The sequence below is a fragment of the Oryzias latipes genome, chromosome 15 (assembly GCF_053564925.1).
Source record: "Oryzias latipes strain Hd-rR chromosome 15, Olatipes_Hd-rR_3.1".
NCBI classification, from domain to species: Eukaryota; Metazoa; Chordata; class Actinopteri; order Beloniformes; family Adrianichthyidae; genus Oryzias; species Oryzias latipes.
Genome location: NC_136251.1, coordinates 12,996,136 through 13,019,688, shown reverse-complemented (window position 1 = coordinate 13,019,688; position 23,553 = coordinate 12,996,136). Strand labels below are relative to the sequence as shown.

Below are 23,553 nucleotides of genomic sequence, written 5' to 3'. Positions count from 1 at the left end.
ATGTTCTCACAGAGTTTATATGTCTGCACATCCTCATGATTTTGTGATAAAACCAGAATGTTCATTTTTTTGAAGGACATAGTTGACCTTGAACGCCTACTAATGTTCTTTCTCTACTGCTTGGAATGGTAATTTGTGTCACAGCTAGCCTTAAAGCTTCATAATGTTAGCATTTTTCTTTGAAATTAATTTATTACAGAGCACTTGTTGTTCCCTAAAAGAGAAATGCAAGAATGATTTTATTATTCCTTATTAAAGTAAAAATTAATTAAACCTTTTTGTGTTGGTTGTGTTTTTTAATGCAGGGTTGCTGTTTATTTTTTATTTCTTTTCTTTAATGCTTAAAGACTTTTGCAGACAAAGACAGTCTTTGTTGTCATTGCATGGTTGAGTTTTTCAAAACACAATAAAGCTTTTGTTAAAAAAATGTTTTTACATGTAAAGCATTTCCCTAAAAATTAAGTTTGAGTTTACATAAAGTAAATACAATGAATTTTAATTAAATAAAAAAGAAATGTCAGGCAAAACACTTAAAATGTAGTGTTTATGTTGGACTACCTTTTTTAAATTTTATTAATTGAAGTTCCAGATCACAAGTTATGTAAAACACAGCTTCCTGTTAATATTGATTTAAAGTTTAACAAACAAATTGGTATTTATTTAAAATGTGTTGAATTGTGACAAAAACTAAGTTGTCAAATTGTGAATCGATAGGGATTCGGTATTTTGTCAGTGAAACCCAACTTTGTGATCTGTTTCAGGTTCACTTTCAAGCAGAGAATTAAACATTCCGATAGTTCTTGAAGGTATCAAAGTCCTAACTGTTGTAAATTGCGTAGCTATCGGCACGCGCGCGTTTGAGAAAACAGAAACATGTCGGACTGGGAGGAGAACGAACGTCCTGCAACCGCGGCGGTAGCGCCTGACTTTTGGAACCGGAGAGGCGAACGAGGCGACAGCCCGCCGAGGGAGCGCCGGGACAACTTTAATAAAAAGCCTTCGTCTTGCGTTACAATGACCGTGGAGAGCGCCTCAGTCGGCAGAGTTATAGGTAGGTACGTCTGTGAAATTTGAACGTTGTCTAAAATGGAGGCTAATGCTAAGCCAAACATGCTAATATGTAGCTTTCCTTATAGAAATTCCAAATGGTTTCCGTTTTATTCATCATTTTTTGGCACATTACTAATTACACGACGATTAAATACAATTTTCTCTGTCCTTGTACTTATTTATGTATTAGGTCGTGGTGGGGCCAAAATTCGTGAACTTGAGGAGCGCAGCGGTGCGCGAATTAAGGCAAGTCCACATAGTTACAGTACGGGTATGTGCGACTAGAAATGTCAAATTTCATAAAGACTGCTTTCAAATTACATCGAGATCATACATATAGTTCAAAGAATTAGAAAGTTATGTCTTTCGAAGTAAGCTTGAGCAGGAGACGTTTTCATCCCTGAATAAAAAGCAAAAAAGTACATTTATGTGACCCAAAACAAGGACAAGAGAGTTCAAAGTGTCATAACTTTATTATCCTATTAAAGAAAGGGATGTATCATTGCAAAGCTGGGTAAAGAACTATAAGACACAAATGACACATCTTCTATGAAATCATTATTTGTTTCTATATGATCAAATAATCATTAACTACGACTATAATCAAGACAGTGGTCCAATTCCATCATTCTAAATATGACAAATCAGACGACCAACCATCTTTCCTCACCTTGAAGAACAGCTTCTTTAACATGAGGAAACTCTTTAGAAATATCCAGTTTTGGATTCTTACTATTTTCTACAGCTTTTTTCTTTGCATTTCTTGCCTTTTTTGAGTCTCCACAGGAATTCTACAGATAATTTTGTCTCTGATTTTGAAGCATTTCTTTCAATTGACATGGTATTGTAGATTTTTATTTATATTTTCATGCGAGAGAAATGGATGATTTCAATAACTTTTCCTTTTTCTCCGCATCAATGTTGTCAAGATAGTCACAAGTTCTGTTTTTCTGAGCCCTTAGCTTTGATGAAATGAAAGAGTGCTGGATTTGGAGCACGGCTTTTGGAAATATTTGGAAATATTGACTGTATTTCAGACTGTACTGCCTTTGGAGTACTGCAACAATCTTTGCCAGACATTCACTCATCGTGGTAGCAAAGAGAGACCTATCGGCTGGCTCCATCTGCAGTTTCTGCACTGAAAAACTCTGTAGTTCATCACCAAAAACCTCATTTTTTCAAGATTGTTTCTAAAGAAACCTCCAGATAAGTCTTGATGGTTTTTAATTACATTCCTCACAGTCTTAATCCTAACAACATGACTCACAGTCTGACAACCAGCAGCAGTAAAAAAATAAAACTAAAAAAATCCAAAATTTTGGGAATGTACCTGGTTTGATTCATTCAGACAGAACACCTTCCTTTTGTGAAATCAACTCCTAGAAAATGAGCAAGCGGGCCTAGGTTTTTCATTTTGAACTTACTTTTTAGTTTCTCCTTGACCTTTAAACACACGTCATTGCTTGCAGTCACAACTGTCATCAACCCACATTAACTGTATTACTTTTTGTCCCACAGATAGTTTTATGTAAATACAATGATCAGTCTGACTCTGCACAAAGTTATTCTCAAGTAAGAAATCATGAAGCATGAGATTCCAATTCCAACCACACTAAGTCCGTAGATGGATATTTTTTAGTTGCACAACAGTTATAGACCATTCTTTGACTTAGTCTGAAAACCTTCTAGTTGGTCCATAGATATTTTGCAATCAATAGGTCCATGCAAGTAAGGGTCTTTTTAATATTTTAATATTAAGCTTTATTTTTAATATATTAGTATTTGATATTATTATTAGGATGCAGATTAACTTAATTTTTAATGCCCCTGCTGTAGAACGGTATTGTGACGTTCCCCTCACCGAGTGGATGGTGGATTTTTACACACTTTGCTGCTATTTTGTGTAAGCGGCCCTGAAGTTCTGCTGTGGTTTCTTAACTTTGTTTCTGCAGCCTTTTGGTTCGTTTCCAACTTTCTCACAAATAAAGCATTATCAGTTGAAGTATAACTTATTTGTAGGCTTTACCTCATCTGCTCGTGGCTTTGAGTGGTAGCGAAGTGAGCATTTTAAAACTCCTCCACCTAGCCTTGAAATCGCTGAAGGTTAGAGTCTCTCTTGTCTGGGTAACATGCACAGAAAGGATGCAAATTTGTCTGTGAGTCCTTTTCATACCATTGCCACAAACACTGAGGGTCTCTTCAGCTCTGTTCAGTGCTGCCACAATTTTCTAAACACACGCTAGATGATCAGCTAGTTCTTCTGGATCAGCCATTTGCATGTTGGTTAGTTTTGTGTGAAGTCCGACAATCTGCGGTTTTTCTTCTGACTCAAAATGGCGTCTCAGTATTTCTAGGCTCTTTTTTTCCCCCCATCATCTGGCACTTTGTACAGGATTAGCATTAGCGTCTTATCCTCCAGTCAGCCACACAGCGCTGTTTTAATAAGTTAACTATCCCGTTAACTTATCAACACAGCCCTGTGTGGTTGCCTGGAGGATAAGTTAACTATCCCGTTGGGCTGCCCGGTGGCGCAGTGGTTGGCGCTCTAGCCTCACAGCAAGAAGGCCCCTGGTTCAAGTCCTGGGTGGGGGACATGAAAAACAACATCAATGGGGGACCTTTCTGTGTGGAGTTTGCATGTTCTCCACGTGTAAGCGTGGGTTCTCTCCGGGATCTCCGGCTTCCTCCCACCATCCAAAAAAATGCTTCGTAGGTTTATTGGCACCTTAAATTGACCATAGGTATTAGGGTTGGGCGATGTCCCCTAAATTGGCAGTTGACGATGTTTGGGTGTCCCGGTAAAAGTGTGTTATGATGTTATTCCCACATATTTACGTGCAGCCAAGATGCATGTTCACCCAAGCTAATGTTGTTAGCCCGTGTTAGCATACTGCTAACAAGTTAACACGGGATACTTTCCGGCTCCGTTCTTCAACAGAAAAAGTGCTGACCACACGAATTAAAATTAAAATGATGAGCGAACAGGCGCTTCATAATAACCGTAACATTAATAAAAGCATGTTTAGGAGATAATCTCGTATATTACCGAGCTGACGTATCTATGTATGTAGCCGCTGGGCGGAACTAATGTTCTTTTCCGGTATACTACTGCGCATGTCCGAATGATTTATTCCGACCGAAAATGTGACCCATGTGAACGTTTTTTTATAAACTCAAAACTTTTTTTGGGCCCATCTACACGGTTGGGTTCAAATCCGACCATTGATCCGATCAAGTTTTTTTGCACATGTAACCGCGGCTTATGGTGTCGACTCGCAGCGTGGCGGGGGCGTGGCATCCCGATGGTGTCTCCCCATCGGGATGTCAGTCACCCATCATAATGGACGATGGTATCGTCCATCAGCACAACCCTAATAGGTATGACTGTGAGAGTGAATGGATGTGCGATTGTGGATATTCTACCCTGCGACAGACTGGCGACCTGTCCAGGGCATCCCCTGCCTCCGCCCACAAGTGGCCGGGATAGGCTCCGGCAGCCCCGTGACCCCGAAAGGGAAAAACGGTACAGAAAATGAATGAATGAACTATCCCGTTAAGAATAACAAAGCGCAGCACGACCATACGCAAGCTTCGGGACTTGACCTGGAACAAATTAAGCTGACCCGATTCGGAACAAAGGATTTTCTCAGACTGGATACACCCTTAACTTTAATTTTGGGGTGCAGGTGTGTCAGAGCATGATCACACAGTGAACGTTCTATTCATCCAGGTTCCTTTGTCTTGAAGTTAAGTTATAGCAACTTGACTTAAAATCTTCTTCCTTGAAACTTTTCAGACTAGGATGAATGGCCAAACGTTTAAAAGAAGATTTTAAAGACCCACTCCAATGAAAATCATGTTTTTAACATGTTCTTGTAGAATTTTTTTTCTCACTGTGGAGGACATATGTAAAAGGATTTATAATTAAAACTGTTTCTTGGTATTTCTTTATTCAAATTGTGATGGATCAGGAGCATATAGCTCTCATTTATGATGCAGCAACTGAAATGGGCGGGTCCAAGTCTCCCTGCTCTGCTCCATTCTGATGCATACATTTGCAGACAAATAGATCCACGTATGTCTTCAGTTCCTTGTCTGAACTGGTCTCTGGCTCTAAACTGCACAGCTGGATATGCTGCTCTCTGTTTCTGTTGCACCAGTAATGTTAGCTTGGTTAGCTAGGTTTGTGAGGGGCTGTAAGTTAGTGGGAGAACGCGTCAACAAGAGGATTATGGGATATCAATGGAGGGTTACTGCAGTCCCACCCGACCCACAACTCAGAGGGAAATTTCTGATGAACTCTTGCCGCTCTCTGCAGAAAATATGTCTAAAAGTCCCAATCCTTTTTTTTATTTTGGCTAAAAACTGCATAATCATTATCAAAAGACCAGTGGGAACACTGACAATAGATCAAAATGTAGCTGGAGCGGGACTTTAAGTCCAGTTGCTATGACTCAACTTCAAGCCTATGATTAGACTAAAACAGCAGGTTTGTGTCTGTAGAAACTCTTCCTTTGTTATATTGGGGTTCATCTCCATCTTTTGCTGTTATTCTTTTGTGATATTTGGATGCATTTTTTTAACAACACTGCTCTGCGTCCTGATTGGCTGTAGACCTTGTCAATCATTCTCTTCTGCGCTGTCTCTCCTTTACAGAATCCATCTGCTTGTAAAATTTACATAAATCTTTGATTGTGAGCTTTGTCTTCATTCTGTAATCCTGGATAGTTCTTTTCTATGAATGTTTGGACTTTAAGACTTTAAACAAGAGTTTGAGAAACAAAAATGTAACTTCTGCAATAAATAAGGGAAAACTAATGGACTTAAGAGGAAAATAGCTTTATTATATCTAATACTAGTTTTATTTTGCTTGCTGACATTTTTGACAAAGTCCTTTTTGATTATTTTATTTTTACTGTACTGGTTCCTGAAGATAAATAAAGGGGACAATGATGGAGAAGTGATCATCACTGGATCTTCTGCAGCTCAGCAAAAAGCCAAAGGAATGATTGAAGAGCTGCTCTCCGGAAGCAACTTCCCATTTGGAAATGGTGAGCTGGTACTTCTATTGTTTTATGAGAGCACTTATATTAGTGTTTTACTAGGAAAAGGAACATGGGGGTGGTGTGTATGCACGTTAGGGTTTATTTTTTCATCAAATACCTCACTTCTTTGGAGAACTGTGTTCTTGTACTGCAGGATCTACGTTTCTTCTTACAACATATTGCAGGTTTACTGCTTCTTGCTCTCCTACACTGAAAGCCTTAGACACGCAAACACTTATTTCTATACAACGTGGCACCTTTGTTCTTGTTTTCTGTCATTGTTGGTCAACTTTTTTTCGGAGATTGCGCCAACAAACGGCTGTTAAACTTGCCCGAGTCTTTTGCGTCTTTCTTGACGTTTCCTTTTTTTCCACCATCTGAAGCTAATCTGGAGACTAAACCCAGAATGAAGCAACCTTGAAAGCAGAAATGCCAACATATGACTATTGTTTAGAATATGCAGAGAAACCCTTTCTATCTAAAACCTGTTCTAGAATAAACCAAAGGGGGCTTTTTGTCACAGAAACTTAACTTAAAATGAACTGAAAAGATGAAACTAGAAAGCGTTTCTGCTACAGCCTTTAAACTGAGGATGTTTGATTGACAAATCATCTCCTTTGGAGCACAGAATAAAAAATGAATAGAAAATGGAAAGGTGCAGCAGATTTGCAAATAGTCATGGTTACTCTGAAACAGGCCACAGCAGCAGAAGTAGCACTTGTTCTGGTGAATGTTGGAACTTTGATCTTCTCAGGTTTGGGTAGACTGCAGGACCATAAGCGTGATGGTGGAGGCTACTACGCCTCCGTTAGGTCTGCTGCAGAACATAAAGCCGCAGACAATGTTCCAGAACGCCCGCCTATAGACTGGAACGCCATCCGAGAGGGCAAGGACAAGTACTCGGAGCTGAAATGGAAAGGTGAGGGCCTGGAGGGCTTTGGCAATCCTCAGATAATGACGTCAAAGAGTTCTTGTCAACCAGAACCGGAAGTAATTTCAATGCATGATTAAAAAAGGATTGTATTTGTTTTTCTGTAAGACCTGCCGCCGTTAAAGAAGAAGTTCTACTGTGAGGCAGAGAGTGTGTCTGCCCTCACGCCAGAAGAGGTTGCTGAATGGAGGTGAGGAGACAAATTTTATATTTCAGGTCAACGGCAAGTCGAATGTCTCCGACAGGTGATCCGTAAATCAGTATCCCAAACATCATGGATCAAATTAATGGCCCTGTCTGGTCTGTACGAGGGTGAAGTGGTATTTATTTTTGCTGGAAAATACACAAACTAAAAATTATGACTAAAATTGGTATTTTCTAAATAAAATAATAAATGTGAGTCAACTGTTTAAGCATCTTTATCAGCATCATACTCGTAACAGTAGGCCAGAGGTTCCCACACTTTTTTAGCATGTGAGTTACTTCTGAGACGACAAGCTCCAAAAGATCTACTGATATATCCATATATCTATCTATACAGGTCTCCCCCACGTATTTGCAGATTTTTTTTCTAGTCACTTGACCCCTCTGGTTCATCACAAAAAGTCAGCTCAAGTCTTTTGTATCAGACTATGGCATTCTAAGGAGGTGCTTTTGGAGAAGAGGGGAGCGGAGAGGAAGAGCACGCCGGCCCGTCTGCTTCCTTGACAGTTTCTAAGGAATGTTTCATAGCTGGCTCCACCGGTTCCTTAATCGCTAAAACTGAAGTTTGTGCCCTGCATGGAGAAATGGCATTAGCCGACTTAGGAGCTGCTGGAAAATATCATGAACACTCAGGAAAATGATCACGGAGTATAATTATGATCTGGAACAGGTGTTTGATATGAATTAAACCGGCCTCTTCTGGAAGAAGATGACATCTACACTTAACTGAAGGAGGAAGCACAGGCTCCTGGTTTTAAAGCACAGAGAGACAGAGTGACACTCCTAATGTGCGTTATAAACTATACTACAGTGCAGTCTATTGCTCTAAATTAAAGACTCTTTATGTTGAGCAATACTCCAATCTTCTTTAATAAATGTCTTACAAAGCATTAAAAACGTTTCAAAAGGGATTTTGATGAGTAATGATCGGTGATGGACATTCTTCAGCCATGGGGGTTGGGGGTGGGTTCTCCCTATTCGCGTCTGTATTTGCGTATATTCTTCGCCGGGGAGCCGGCAGAAGAAAGAAATAAAGAAATGTGTGCTGAGTGTGTAACAAGGATTGAGATTAACTTTGCCCTCTAAAATTAAGGGAAACTGGAAGCAAAAAAAAAAAAAAAAAATACTGACTTCAGCCTCGGATGAGCCGGCCTATGAAAATATTGTCTGACATTGGGAACCACTGATTTAATGCTATTGATGATCTGGAAACAGATTTTGACATTTCAAGCAGCGAGATGATAGTTTTCAAGTTGTTTTTTAAAATCATTCTAAAGCTATATTAAATATATTTCAATTGTCAATTTAATAACATTTCTGTAGCTTTCTTTTTTGGATTTCAATATGAGACATTTCCTCTTTTTATATTTTTATAAACACAGGAAGGACAACAACAATATCTTTGTGGACGACCTGATGGAGGGAGGAGAGAGGCGGCCCATTCCTAACCCGTGCCGCACTTTTTTGGAAGCTTTTGAGCGTTATCCAGAGATTATGGAGAATATTGATCGTGTGGGGTTTGTCAGACCAACCCCCATCCAGGTATGAGCGCCCAGCCGGGGCCATTCTGCTGCACCTCTTGCAGGGTGATGACAGACTGAGCTTCGCCTGTTACAAAGTGTTACGTGGAGGAAAGCTGTGGTTAATGCCGAGAGGCAGCAGACGTGCATGTCTCCAACCTCAGAAAATGAATTCTGATCTTCACATTTGAAGAGATTCAACAGATTAAAACCTTCGTATTTTTTCATGTGAGAAAGAAAATCACAGCAATAGAATAAAGAATAATAGTAGGAAATTACTGTGTATCAAAAGTAATTACCAGTAGTTAAATTACGCTTCTGTGACTCATCAGATAAATCCATCTTCTCCAAATGGGGGCAAAAGCTGTTAGGTGTCATGGTAACTAATTTCCTTAACCCCCATTTGGTTCAGAAAAACTAGAACATCTTAAGTGTATTTTAATATATTTTTCTTTAGCTGTGTATCATCAGTGCTCAAACACGGAGACCCCATAGCAGGGGTGGCCAAACTGTTTGGCTCAGGGGCCACATTGACTTTGAAGATTTATCACACAGGCCAGGTCAACACCAGATGCATACAAACATATTTAACATAAACACAAAAAGGCCTTAAAATATTATTAACCTTTAACCTTTAACATTAACCTTTAGTGGGAACAGTGTTGTTTATCCCCTGTTTTTGTCAGTCCATCAAAGTCCAGTGTTAGTTTGGTTGTGGCAATTCTCAGAACAGATCTGAGGGATTCAGCACTTCACTGAGTCTGTGGGGTGCTTTGTCGGTGGTCATCAAACTAAAAGTCTGTTCAAACACATATGTAGAGCCACACAACACCAGCTTCCTCTGTGCCATCTTCTGGATGTTTGGGAATTTTGCTGCTCTTAACGAAGCATGAAACTCATCAGAGTTGCACCTCTCCTTCATGACTGTGTCCATGGAGATCAATCAGTTCATGCTGTAACTCTTCTGGCATTCTTTTGAGATCTTATGTGAAGGGACATGAAAGCAGCTGAAGTGACTTGTCAATTTTTCCAAAATCAGAGAGACGGACAGCAGAATTCTCTGTGCAGGTCATCCAGTGATTTCCTGTATTTTTCACATCAAGGGTGCCTCTTTCAGTGTGACTTGTATGACATTTGCTCTAAGAATAGGGCAAGCTTGGTTTTGAAAGCTCTGACGTTTGTGCACATGTAATGCACAAACTGGTCTTTCCATGGTAGCTTTATGTTCAGCTCAGTCATGTAAGTCCACAGCAAAAGCTAATCACAAAACCAATCTGTCACCCAGGTCAGGAAAATAATCAACTTTTTCAAGTAGCTCCAAAAAACAAGATGATCTCCCATTTCAACTCCCATACTCCTTGACACACTTTCCCCAAACTTAACCACCGGACACTGGGGTGGGAAAGCAAGTCCTGGTGATCGGCATCAGTTTCTTCATGAAACTTAGGAGTCCCCTTACTTGAATAAAGTTTACGAGTCTTACAACTGGCTTCACTCTGTGGTCAAGCAGGAATACAGATTTACACAGTACTTTGTGTAAGAAAACTACTTCCTGCTCAGCGTTGTCCTCCTTCACCCGGTCCTGTTTTCTTTGGAGCAATCAAACGGGTTTTTTTTCCAATCAGATAATAATCCCTTTGATAAAATGGATTAATTAAACGGGGATAAAAGGGTGCGTAAAATGTGTTCTTTGCATTTGTGTTTTCTCTCTGCTGGGGTTTGAAGGTTTGCTGTCCCGCATTAATCAAATTGGGTGACAATAATAATAAGAATAACAGTACCCGTCTCGGCTACTGTTGGACAAGTGGACATTTTCGGCTCTAAAGCGAATTTAAACCTACGCAGAAACACAACTGGACAGACTCTGCTCCCAGCACTGGCCTTGATGGAATAGAAAACGACTTCTTGACAGAACCGAAGCGCGATAATCTACATGACAGGGTGTTCGAACTGTTTTTGAACAAAGAGAGGAGGATGAATTTTGTCTTCAAATAATCCCTTTTGATGAGTGAAATGATAAATATCTTAATAAATAATCTGCCAAATTTATGTGGTTATTTTCAATGTTTTGTGCTGCATGTAGTTGCATAGGGAGTTTGTTTACCGTTTTGTTTATTACGTTTATTTAGAGGCAGAAAAATGGTTAATTAGGGGTTGAGTAGTTTGGACTTGGCACTAGAGCTGTGACGGGGTGGGAGTCATGGTTAGACCGCTCTCGAGCTGCACGCAAGACACATTGTCACCTTTCCGGTAGCCATGAAGCCTGACAGGGTGTGAGAGGCGCGGCACAGGGAGTGAAGGAGAACACTAATAAAAGGTTTCCCCCAGAAACCCTTCAAGTCTAAACACAAGACTAGCAGAAAAAGTAAATTATCAGCAAAGATGAATGTGTTTAATGTGTTATAGTTCCAATCACTCACCATTTGCAGAACTTTCAAAAGAAAAAAAACCCTGCGGTGGTTATCGTCACACCCCTACGTAGCATTACTATAGGCCCAGGTTTGTAATTGTCTGCCAGTGGTTCACATAGACTTTTCACTGATATTGGTCACTTGAAATCATGTTCCAGAGGATGGTGTGAACTTGGCTTGAACCAAAGAGGAAGAGAAACAAAAAAGTTTAAAAACCAAAATAGTAGCTGTTCCATATAAATATTATTTTTCTTCTGATAACAGTTTTAGGTTTTTCAAATTCAATATATATATATTACAGTTTAATTCTTCAAATTTTCAATATCTTATCAGTTTATGGTGTGTACTTTTGGTGTGTAGTTTTTCAATCTTGTTTTTCCTTCACTTTAAGAGGATCCTGATTTGACCCCATACCTCAGCATTATTTACAGGCATCAGTGGTGAAATGTCACCACATTTTTTATTTGTGCATTTTGTTTTTATCTGTTCTAAAAATGAAAATAGCAGCTTGAATTAAAAGGCTTTGTTTTATGTTTATATGTTTATTCTACCAAATTTGAAAACCTTCAGAAATTTACTGGGACCACTACAGGTTTGACTGTTATCAAACTTCAGAGAGTTTTTGAAGTTTGTAACTTATTACAAAATGAAAAATTATTTTTCTGATGAAAAAGATTTCATGTTTCTTGTCGATACAAAATATTTCTGCCTCCAAAGGGAAATGAAAGTTCTTTATCCCTCTCTCATGTTCACTTTCATTTCACAAGAAACCCCAGCTGAACAATTGAATATGAGAGAAAGCTCTCATTCAGCATGGACTGCAGTATCAACTTCTCTCCAGTCACTCTGGAAAAACCAGTTCTGGAATCATTTCAGGTTTTGACTAAATATGCAAACTATCTTAACTGTAAAATACCGTAGGCTGCAGGTACACGGGGTTACCAGAGCAGAATAATAAAGATTTAGAAAGTGTTTTACATAAATTTCCGCGAACAACTGATTCCTAAAGGATCATCAAGAAATCTTCACCGAAGTGACCGGGAATTGCGGAGCAACTAAATTTATATTTGGAACAACATAATGTTTTAATATAACCAAAAGTCCTCATCTGCAACTTATTCAGTACAACATTCTCCACAGAACACACACCACCTGAAGGCGGCTATTTAAAATGGGATGCAATCAGTCTGCTATTTGCACATAGCACACAGGTAATTACATAGACTATATGCATGCCCTGTGGTTCTGTTTCACCCGGCCAAACATTCTGGTGTAAGGTCTGTGAGGATTTATGAATATGTTTTAAATATAAAGTCCCTGCATGTGCCAAACTCTGTTTACTAGGTGATCTAAATCAGTGTTTTTCAACCTTTTCTGAGCCACGGCACACTTTAACCTTAAAAAAAATCCCGCGGCACACCAGCATCCAAAAATTTAAAAAAAGAAGGATAAACTCATAGTCTGTATTGATCTACAGCCCCTCCACAATCTCACATGCATTTTTGAGATAATTGTTGCAGAAAAAGCTGGAAACTGCAGCTGTTTTTTTCTAAAAGATTCAATAAAAGTTAAGTTAGAAGATTTAAAAATAGTTTGATGTGTGTTCGTTGGTTTCAAGACGTCTAACGACAGATCTCCTTGTGCCCTGTCACTCTCACAACCCAATGCATCATGGGAGATGTAGTGCATAAAACGGCCGGAGATCGGTTTTCGGAGCTTCATTGTTTTGTTCACTTGTTCCACGGTCTGATACCGGATTCTGTGGAAAGCTACAGCGCAAAAGACGAGCTTTAGCTGGTATTTTTGTTAGAACTGAGCGACTTTACGAGCTAAATCGGGACAAGGAAGTGAAGACTTTAACCACTTCTGATTGGTCAGACTGATAACATGTGATTAAGCCCCTCAAGAATGATTGGTGGAGACAGTCAAAGGGACGGGACTTTTCCCAAATACAGCCGGAGCTGCAGCTGAATCGCGGTACGGTCATTCTTATCAAAATGTCTTTAATAAAATAAAATAAACGCAAAGAAAAAGTATTTTACGATCTTTTATATTCCTAACTCCTCAGTGTTTTATCAGGGCATGTTTGGATGAACACAGAGCTGAAATCCTGGAGATGGGAAATGTTTTTAGATCAGTTAATGAGGGCAATTTCCCACGGCACACTTGACCATCTCCCACGGCACACTAGTGTGCTGCGGCACACTGGTTGAAAAACACTGATCTAAATGACGTCAACATAGAAACCAACAAGGCACACATGGTTCTCACTTTATGTATCGCAAAGAGAACTATCCTCCTAAACTGGAAATCCAAAAATAAGCTTCAATCAATACAGCAATCTCATGTCAGATCATATCAGTTTGCATCAGTGAGGCGTGTTCTGTTTGTTTTTGATTAAGTTCCTTATGTGGCCCTGGGGGGCAACTTGGTTCCTCTGTTAGGTCCAACCTACCTCTGTGAATCAGCGTTGTCTGACATGAACTTCATCAAAAGTTACGCACCAGATTACAATACACTGGTGAACAGCATACAATGTCAGTCTTCCCACTAACAAAGAAACAGATACCAGACGTTGTCAGTGGAAACATGGCAGTGCCATGACAAAGTTGAATTAAAATATTGAAGAAATGTGTTCAAAATAAAACTGTGTTCATGACATGCAGCAGTTATAATTTTGTTAAAAACACTGCAGATTTGGTCATTAGTTCAAAATGTGACAAGATTTAAAATATGCAAGTCAATTTTGCTTAAGCATTACATTATTGATTAACATGGTGCAACATAGTGAAATGGGGACATTTTTCCTATGAAATGTAGTGATGTAAGGGATCATCTGAAAACGTAACAATGAGATAAAGGGCTGAATATTTATCCATTTCCTGCCTTGTTGTCATTGTTGATAATTATTGTGAGAATTCATTAACATGATGAATCTTTTCACACTTGAGTATCAATAATCATTATTGATATATAACTAAAGGCAAAGTGAGCAAATTTGTTATTCAAACTGGTAGCCCTCCGTATGACTCAGTACCCATGAAGTAGCTCTTAGTTTCAAAAAGGTTGGCGATCCCTGCTTTAAACTAATAGTCAGAAATTGCTTGGACCACCAGAGTGAGGAATGTGGCAATATTAAAAACCATCCTATGTAAACCTGATCTGGAGATGATTATTGTAATTAGCTTTTTGCCTGTTTTAACAAATGCAATTTAAAATGTCTGCAACTCAATCAAATTCAGTGGCAAGACTTTTAACAGCAGCCAATATACCAGCACTCCTTTACTGTCTTCTTTCCCAGCGCTGGGAATCACTAGGTACCTTGTGATGCGATATGAGGTACATTGCTCACGATGACGATACTATCAGGTGAAATTGTGAAAATTGATATATATTATCTCTAACAACTAGCAATATATCAAGCTTTAAGATAGAAGAACATATATTTTTTGATATATGGTGATGACATATCACCATATGAAAATTTTGGTATTTACTGTGTTGGTACACCCGTATTCTTTACATTGGCTCCCAGTTCAATTTAGAGTTTATTTTAAAGTTTACTTGTAGATTTTAGAGCTGGGGTCTCAAACTCAATTTACCTGTGGGCCACTTAAGGCAGGGTCTAGCTGAGGCAGGGCCGCAACACACACACTTGTGAGTGTCTGAGAGCCAGTAAATTTGTATGGAACATGTACTAAACTATTACTATACACTATTATTAAACGTTTTCTGTACAAAATTTACTCATAAAACTCTCATTCAAAATAAAATAAAATACGTAAATAAAACAAATCAATAAGTAAATAAATAATAGTAATTATAATACATTTCTGTTTATTTAGTCTTCTATATCTGCTGTTTTCTGACTTAACGTCCCTATTAAGACAGTTCAGTTTACACTGTTGAATTATAACTATTAAACACAAAAGAAGACTCCAATTTTACAGTTCTGTAACCTCCATTAATGGGTTCTTCTGAACACTGCTTCTCTTGTCTACTTCTTACTGCTGGACACTTGGCAGCACTTCCTCACGTACAGCGGAGACCCTCAGTATGGCTTGAAGATGATTGTCAGTAAATCTGGACTGTACTTGGACTTATTGAAATTTAAGGTGGAGAAGTCAGAGTGTGTGCTCCTTATTTTGAGTCTGTGTTGAATGTTTTTTTTTTTGACATGTCTATGAAGACTCTCATTCATCCAGGTTGGTTCCATTGTAGTAGGTTTAGGGGTTGTCATCTGGACTTGGTTTTAAAGTTACAAGACGTTTCAGCTCTTATCCAAGAGTCTTTGTCAATTCTGAATTAGCTGGTCGAAGAGATGGTAAATATGCGCTCATGGGGGAGGAGTCAGACCAGTGTTTTGATACCTAAACAAACCAAACCAGTTCCACCTGGGTCGTCAATAGCTGAAAGGAATGACCAGTTTGGGGAAGGAGTCACTGACTCCCCAACCCCCAGCTCAGGACAAAGGATTCTTAACGACCCGAAACCATGTAGGCTAAGTTGACGATACCATCCAGTTTCAGGTCTGACTCCTCCCCCATGATTGCATACATACCAGCTCTTCGACCAGCTAATTCAGAATTGACAAAGCCTCTTGGATAAGAGGTGAAACGTCTTCTAACTTTAAAACCAAGTCCAGATGACATCCCCTAAACCTACTACAATGTTTATTTTTTTTAAAGTTTACTCTTTAAACCAAAAATCGGTAAAGGAGAAACAAAATTCAGTAACAATTTTTTGGGATTTTCTTCCTTATGCTTTTTACACATTTAAACCCCGTTCACAAGTTATTGTAGAGCAGCCGGTCAGCCATTCCTATATTTTCATAGTTGAATTCAAACTGTGGTTCATAAAATAACAGGCGCTGTTCACTGGAGATCAGAACAATCGATACCGATACCTGAGATCAAAGAACGGCTCAAAAACGGATGGAAATTGATGTTGGCGACACCAAATAGGTGCAGCCAAGATGCACAATAAGTGTGTTTGAGATCACCCAGGTGGACGCAACGCTGCGCAGATCACCTGGTGTGAGACGGATGTTTTTGTTTTTGCACAAACATCACCTGTAAATCATCACAAAAATATCACGAGAAATCGGCGGGAACATGGCCCCAACCTACGCGAACGCAGCTGGAAATTTTTAGTACTGCACTGACTGCAAGCCGCAAATGACTACAAAACATTGCATTATGGGAAACGTGTCCTGATGGTTTTGTAGTTGAGTGGTTAATTAAAATAATTGAAAATACCTATTGATTAAAGAGAGGCTACATACATTACAAAACATTAAAATAAATATAAAATCTACAATAACACAGATCATACTAAAGGCCTGTACACATCGGGACGAATTTCGTGCGCAATATTTGCCGACGTTTAATGCCTCGTGACTAAACAAAGGGCACCAATGTGAGTCTGCACACCGACGCGAAAAACGCCACGCGTAAAAGCGCCATTTTTTAAAAAACGCCTCGGGTTCGTTTTTTTGGTTTGACATGCCGCGTAAAAAACTATACGACCAATGAGAATGGCGCTTTTGCACACGTGTCTGGAGCTTCTGAAGTTACAGTAAAACACAACTTGGGGATGCTCAAACACAAAACTGTCCTGCTGAGCACACATGCGTCACGGCGAAGAAGATATACGGCAAGTAGCGTCAAAACTGCCGCGAAGAAATAAGACGAAGAAGATGCAACTCACTGACGGAAATTCTAAAATATCCCCGAAAACGCTCATGATACATTTTCAGCTCTTGTACCAGTGGATAAAACTCCCCATGTTCTTCTCTTCTCGTAACTATGGGATGTACCCAAAATCGACGTCTTTTCCGGCGTCTTTCATCATTCAACAGAACAATAATATCTTCATCGCTGGAACTGGAGCTAGAGCTACTGGTGCTTGAAATATTCATGTTTTCTTTGTATGATTCTGACAAGCGCGTAAATACTTGCTCTCTTCTTCTGAGTGAAAAGCGACTTTAAGAAGCGTAAAGTTGCGCAGCGCCACCTTGTGTACAGGAGTATTTCTGTTTACATTAAGCGCCATATAATGTCAGGGAATGAAATTGCATGTTCGCTCGGGTCATCGACAGCAAAAATCGCCTGGGTGTGAACACAAAAAACGTGTTGAAAAACTCTGGCGAATAACGGCTGGCGAATATTCGTCAAGGTGTGCATGAGCCTTAAGGGGGAGAGGTACATTAAAACTAAATTGAATCTTAAGGACAACTCCAACTTCCTGTTCTCCTTCAGTCTTACTGCAGCTCAGCATTCACCTTCAACCCCCCCCCCCCCCCCCCCACTAGTCTCCCTAGCGATCCAGGCGCGGCGCTGAATCATTTCAAACTCGTCTATCGTTTCATTTTCCCCACGTATTTTTAAGTATGTCTAAGAACTAAATCTTTTTTTTTTCGCACGTGTTTAATGTTAAAGCCCTGTTAGCTGTCACCCATGTAGGGGTGGGACATTTATTCTCTGTAGTGACCCATCTCCTGGGGGAGCGGTAAGCTGCAGTCGCAGCCGCGCACGAGAACCATTTGGTTTTGGTTAATATGCCGCAGCGCGTGACCGTAATCATATCCTTAACCTTGGGTCTGTGCGGCTCAGAGAAAAGCTCAGCTCTGACTGCATGTATTTAAAAAATTACGAGCAAATAGACACTTTCTAAAAACGAAAGCGAGGAACTCTTAATGTGGTTCGGGGAGGGGGCTGTCAGGTTTCCTGCCTTAAATGTTTCCCTGCTTTCAAACCCGGTCAATGTCACGCCCCCAATAGTCATATACCCCACTGTGATTGGTTGGTTCGTCAGCTACACGCACAACACTGAAAAATTGTCATTTATAAAAAAAACTGGACGCACGCATTAACATTAAACTTTCATATTAAGTCAGGGGCCGCAAAATATCATCTTGGGGGCCGCAAATAGCCCGCGAGTTTGAGACCCCTGCTTTTTAGAGCCCTTATTGGACAAAATTCCGTTGACCTTGCTGACCTTTTAACCCTTTACTCTTCAGCCGGGTCCCTTAGCTCTACAAACTAAAAATGTTTACATATCCCTAAAACTCACTGTAAAACCAGAAGAGATCTTGCCTTTTATGATGTCGCTCCTCATCTTTGGAGCAACCTCCCTTTGTCATCACGACAGATCGACTCTGTTGAATGTTTTAAGTCAGGTCAACATGTTTTCCTTCTAAAGAGCTTTTAGTTGATTAGCCTTAATGTTAAAGTTAGCCTTTTAATGTGTTATGCTTTGTTTTTATGCTTTGTTTTATTGTCTTTTACTTTTAGTTTGTGATAGGTGCATGATGACTGTTTGTAGTTTTTCTATGTGTTTTTACTATTGGATAGATTGGGTGTGTCCAACCAATCAGCACACACCTGATCCAGATAATCATCTTTGAGTAAGGCATTGATATCTAATATTCTGACACACAGGCCCTTGATGCCTACAACTCCACTCCACAGACAGACATGAACTCTGCCGGAGAAAAACATTAGTATTTCAATAATTTTACCAACCAACCAACCAGAAATTCTTCTGACCGACTGTTTTAAAAACATGTAACTATGAGGTCTTTGAATTAGGATAAAAATTATTTTTTCCGGAGAAGAATTTGTGTTTCTAAGTGTCTGAAAGGCTTGGGTCTAAACTGATGCTATTTAATGTGAATGTATTGCTGAGCTCGGGACCAAATCCAGCAGAATTCTGGTTTTCCTCTAGTCCCAGGCGTGGCCGGTGTTGCTAAGCGGCGAAGATCTGATAGCGATTGCTCAGACGGGAACGGGGAAAACTCTGGCCTATCTGCTCCCGGGGTTCATCCACATGGACGGACAACCTGTGTCAGTATGGATCGTCACATTCTCCTTTCCAGGGCTTCATGTTGGCGTCGAGACTCATTCTGTTCATCCCTGCGTCTTCCTGTGCAGACCTCGAGCTGAGTGGGGGGGTCCAGGTATGCTGGTGCTGACCCCAACCAGAGAGCTGGCCCTGCAGATTGAGACAGAGTGCAAAAAGTACAGTTATAAGGGATACAAAAGGTATAGATTGGCTGTAAAGGAAAACTCTGATTTTATCTTTAAAAGTAACTAAGTCTTTTTTCCCAGCATCTGCATCTATGGTGGGGGGGACAGGAGAGGTCAGATTAACCTGGTAAAGAGTGGTGTGGACATCGTGATTGCAACACCTGGACGGCTGAATGACCTTCAGATGAACGAACTCATCAATCTCTTCTCCATCACGTACTTGGTCAGCTCCATTCCTGTTGATACAGTGGACTCTGTGGTGTTCCGAGTTCTTTTACCCACTCTGTTTGTTGCTGGAAGGTTCTGGACGAAGCAGACCGGATGCTGGATATGGGATTTGAACCACAGATCATGAAGATCCTGCTGGATATCCGCCCAGACCGACAGACTGTCATGACCAGGTAGAGGAGATGCGAGCCCTTTATACTGTTGTTTGAAGTTAAAATACTTCTCTGTTCCATCTCTGGTTGGTTCATAGTGATCCCGGAGATGGAGGGAGAGACGATGCATGCCTTTTCCATTCAGTTCAATTCAATTTTATTTATATCGTCCAATATTACAGCAATAGTTGTCTCAATGGGCTTCATACTGGTAATTGTATAATAAAAATGAAAACATAAGCAATATTAAGTCATAGAATTCAATAGGTAATGGCTAAACTAAACAAACTAGGCCCTAAGACCCTCTTTCTCAGTAAAGAAAAACTCTTAAAAATGTAAAACGGATTCCGGAAAAAAAGGAAATCTTAGGGATGTCCACATGAAGGAGGGATACCTTTTCCAGGACGGACAGGCGATGTACCAGAACTCTTAGCGAAGAATTAGCTCATCTAACTCTACAAGATGAGATAAGATAAAGATACTTTATTCATCACAGCTTGGGAAGTTCGGTTGTTGCAGCGACTGTGTTCAGGCACAGTAACAACAGTTCTGCCCACAACTCAGTAGGATTTTTAAAGTACTCTGTCAAAATTATTGTACTAGAAAGCAAAAGTTTTTTGATTTAGGCTAAAACTGACATATAATAATATCATAATGAAAAGACCACTGATAACGCTTTGAAAATAGATCAAAAGATGATCAGAGTGGGACTTTAACCGTTTCTCACTCTACTATTTTTAGGACCAACAAAAGCTGTGCTGGTTTCTGCTGATTCATTTTTTTCTGTTTTCTCAGTGCCACTTGGCCCAGCGGTGTTAGACGGTTGGCTAAATCTTACCTGAAGAATCCCATGATGGTTTATGTGGGCACGCTTGACCTGGCAGTAAGATCCGCCACATCAGACAGATGATCATCCTGTTGTTATGACCAAAGTATTCATTCCCATTGAGGTGGAACAAGGTCAGACAGATGCATGTGTTTGTGTATCAGGCTGTGGACACGGTGCAGCAGACTATCACTATCGTTCAAGAAGAGGAGAAAAAGGCTTTCGTAATGGACTTTATCAGAAATATGCTGCCGCAGGACAAAGCCATCATCTTTGTGGGAAAAAAGATTAAGTGAGTACAGAAGCTCTTTGTGGCTCCTCACACTCCTCCTAACTGCTAGTTAATCTTTATGTAACAGACTTGCAGGGAAACCAACCTTGGTCAGCGAGACTTGATAGACCACAAAATTATTCTGTCATGCAAAATTTCCACAATGCGTTATATTTTGAGAATCGAGGAAAACCTCACTTTTCGACACCTAGTTTTTGGTATCTTGCACAGGAATTTCTGTCTTCGCGATCCGGTTAATGGAAACAGGTGTAATTTGAGTCTCCATATGTAGAAGACGACAAAGTCTGCTTTCCTATGAAGCTGCAATAGCCACTGCTCCGTGGGAACTTACTGTCTGCTCTGTTGATGCAAAATCAGGGCAGACGACCTGTCCAGTGACCTGTGTTTGCAAGGTCTGGCTGTGCAGAGTCTCCATGGTGACCGGGAGCAGCGTGACCGAGAGGAAGCCCTCAAAGACTTCAAAGAAAGTGAGTGATTCAAATTCAAGTGTTCTGTTTCCTGGCAGGTTCACCACAAAGGTTCTGTTTTCGCTCCAGGTCGGGTTCGCATCCTCGTTGCCACGGATCTGGCCTCCCGGGGTTTGGATGTGCACGACATTACACACGTCTTCAACTATGACTTTCCTCGAAATATCGAGGAGTACGTCCACCGAGTGGGCCGCACAGGTCGAGCGGGGTAAGCGCTTCTGCTGTAACGTTTTCTGAACAAGCAGAACAAACGGGTAGTCAGAGGAACTGACTGAGAGCAAAAACTATGGAGATGAAGCTTCATGTGACACGTGTTGTGATCCGTTGTCATGATAACGGCTACCGAGGCTGCACCAACCTCGCTCTGCTGCAGCTGGTGTATAAAGACCAACCAGCAGAGGAAAGTTGTATATATCCTAAATGTCATGCTAAGTTACACAAAGAATTGTAGCATGTGTTGTTTAGAGTTAAGTTTTTGCTACGACCTGTTGCTTGCAGCATGCAGAACAAAATGTTGAACATTTTTACTTTACGGGTTCACTGACCATATTTGGGTTCCCCATACTGGTTTGCCCATATTTCACCTGCACTTTGGTTTGACTAAGGTAAATGTACTGAAGCTCCACTATAGCTGAAAGTTTTCTGGTATTCTTTCAAACGAGCTCCTGTTTCTCATGGCGTTGCATTCGCTGTCTCGTGACGCTAATGCGCGTATATTCCAGGCGATCCGGTGCTGCTGTTACCTTGGTAACGAGGGAAGACTGGAGGATGGCGCCAGAGCTGATTCCCATCTTGGAGCGATCAGGACAAGTCAGAAAACACACAAATGAGAACAAGCCAGTGGCTTTCATTTCAATCAAGCTCATTTGACAGCTTAATCAGTTTTTCTTGTTAATTTATTAGTTTGTAAAAACTCCAAGGGGGTGGGGCTTGTTTGCAGGAAGTGCCTCATGAGCTGGTGCTCATGGCGGAAAGATATGAGAAACACAAGAGAGAGAAGCTGATGTACGGTTCAGGAGGAGGAGGTTATGGAGGAAGAAGAGATGGAGGAAGAAGAGATGGTGGAAGGGGAAGCAGAAGAGACCAAGCTCAGAGCTGGAAGTTCTAATGCTCTACATTTGTATGTCATAAAGAAACCTTTAGCTCTCCTCTATTCAATAATACAATACAATTGAATTTTCATTTTCTTATCTTCTTCACAGGCTCAAGTGATCAGAAACTTCCAGTCGTCTCATGTTTTATAAAAAAAGTTTGTTTTTGCTGTTCTTTTGTTTAGTTTTTGTCAATTCATTATTTTGTTCTAAGAGAGGTTGTTTTTTGATTAAGGATTTGCTGTTTCAGCAGCATGCATTCTTCTAAATAAATGGTTTTTCTCTGATTTTCTCGTCTCATTAAAGCATTGGCACTCAGCAGCATGGTGCTGGCAGGAGGAAACGTCTTTCACTCTGTCAGGATTTCTCTTTGCAGGAGGCCTGTGCGTGTTAGGCTACAAAAACCAAAATAGGAGTTTGCAGCAACTTCTGGAAAAACAACAAGGTACGACAGTTTTCAATCATCCTTGTAATGTAGTAGTATTAAAAGTATCTTTAGTTTTGCTACTTTTAGCCATTTTGTTGTTTTCTGTTAGTAAATCCACCTAGAGGTTCCCTGCCAAGTGTTTGAAAGCAAAGGAAGCTCAAATATGAAATGTAGTTTTCTGGCTGCTGAGTTCATATGTAAGCTAAGTCTCTACACATAGTCACAGTGCTCCAGTTAAGCACAATTAACTACTTTGGTAACATGACCCTAAATGTGATCATAACTCATCACATGTTAAGTTTCAACTGCAGATCAAGTGGTTTGTATTGATGAATCGGATAAGGAGCCTTTTCAAGTTCCATTAAAGACCCACTTTACGTTTCTGGTGTTTTTTTTTACATGTTCTTGTAGCATTGGTCCAATGACAGAAGACATTTTTAAAGAAATTTTAGACCTATAATTGTTTTTCTGGGTATTTCTCGATTCAAATTTGGTGAATCAGGAGCAGACGCAAAAATTCAGTTTGAAGAAGAGCTCATTTGTGACAGAAAATGCTCCGCTCCCTTCTGATGCATTTGCTTGCAGAAAAATAGATAAGTTGTTTTCCTTTTCTGAGCTTGCATTTGGCTCAAAAATGGACGACTGGATGGCTCCGATATTGGTTGCACCGCTAATGCTAAGTTGGTTGCGGGTTGCTCTACACAAATAGTCCTGGCCACAAGTCAGAGGTGAATTTTTAATGAACTCATGCTGCTCTACAGAAACTATGTCTTGGAAAATGACAGTTTTTTTTATATTGGCTATAATTATATTTAAAAGACCACTGGAAATGTCTTTAAAATAGATCAAAAGATGATTGAAGTCGGACTTTGACGCCAA

General features: G+C 40.1%; 1 protein-coding gene across 1 annotated transcript; it reads left to right on the top strand.

Moving 5' to 3' along the window:
* The first annotated feature begins 818 nt into the window (after positions 1–818).
* Positions 819–22,534, top strand: ddx43 (DEAD (Asp-Glu-Ala-Asp) box polypeptide 43). Its single transcript, XM_004076989.3, has 17 exons — positions 819–1,051; positions 1,241–1,296; positions 5,984–6,101; positions 6,850–7,014; positions 7,135–7,216; positions 8,613–8,772; positions 18,890–19,008; positions 19,096–19,206; positions 19,273–19,414; positions 19,492–19,592; positions 20,367–20,454; positions 20,562–20,689; positions 21,047–21,156; positions 21,226–21,364; positions 21,879–21,966; positions 22,097–22,276; positions 22,359–22,534. Exons 1-16 carry the CDS (start codon positions 874–876, stop codon positions 22,262–22,264), a joined length of 1,953 nt encoding a protein of 650 aa, XP_004077037.1. The 5' UTR covers positions 819–873; the 3' UTR covers positions 22,265–22,276; positions 22,359–22,534.
* The last annotated feature ends 1,019 nt before the right edge of the window (positions 22,535–23,553 follow it).

Coding starts and splice junctions, on each gene's coding strand:
- ddx43 (XM_004076989.3), top strand. CDS start 874: ATGTCGGACTGGGAGGAGAACGAACGTCCTGCAACCGCGGCGGTAGCG. Junction 7,217..8,612: donor GAAGAGGTTGCTGAATGGAG/GTGAGGAGACAA, acceptor TTATAAACACAG/GAAGGACAACAACAATATCT. Junction 20,690..21,046: donor TTTGTGGGAAAAAAGATTAA/GTGAGTACAGAA, acceptor ATGCAAAATCAG/GGCAGACGACCTGTCCAGTG.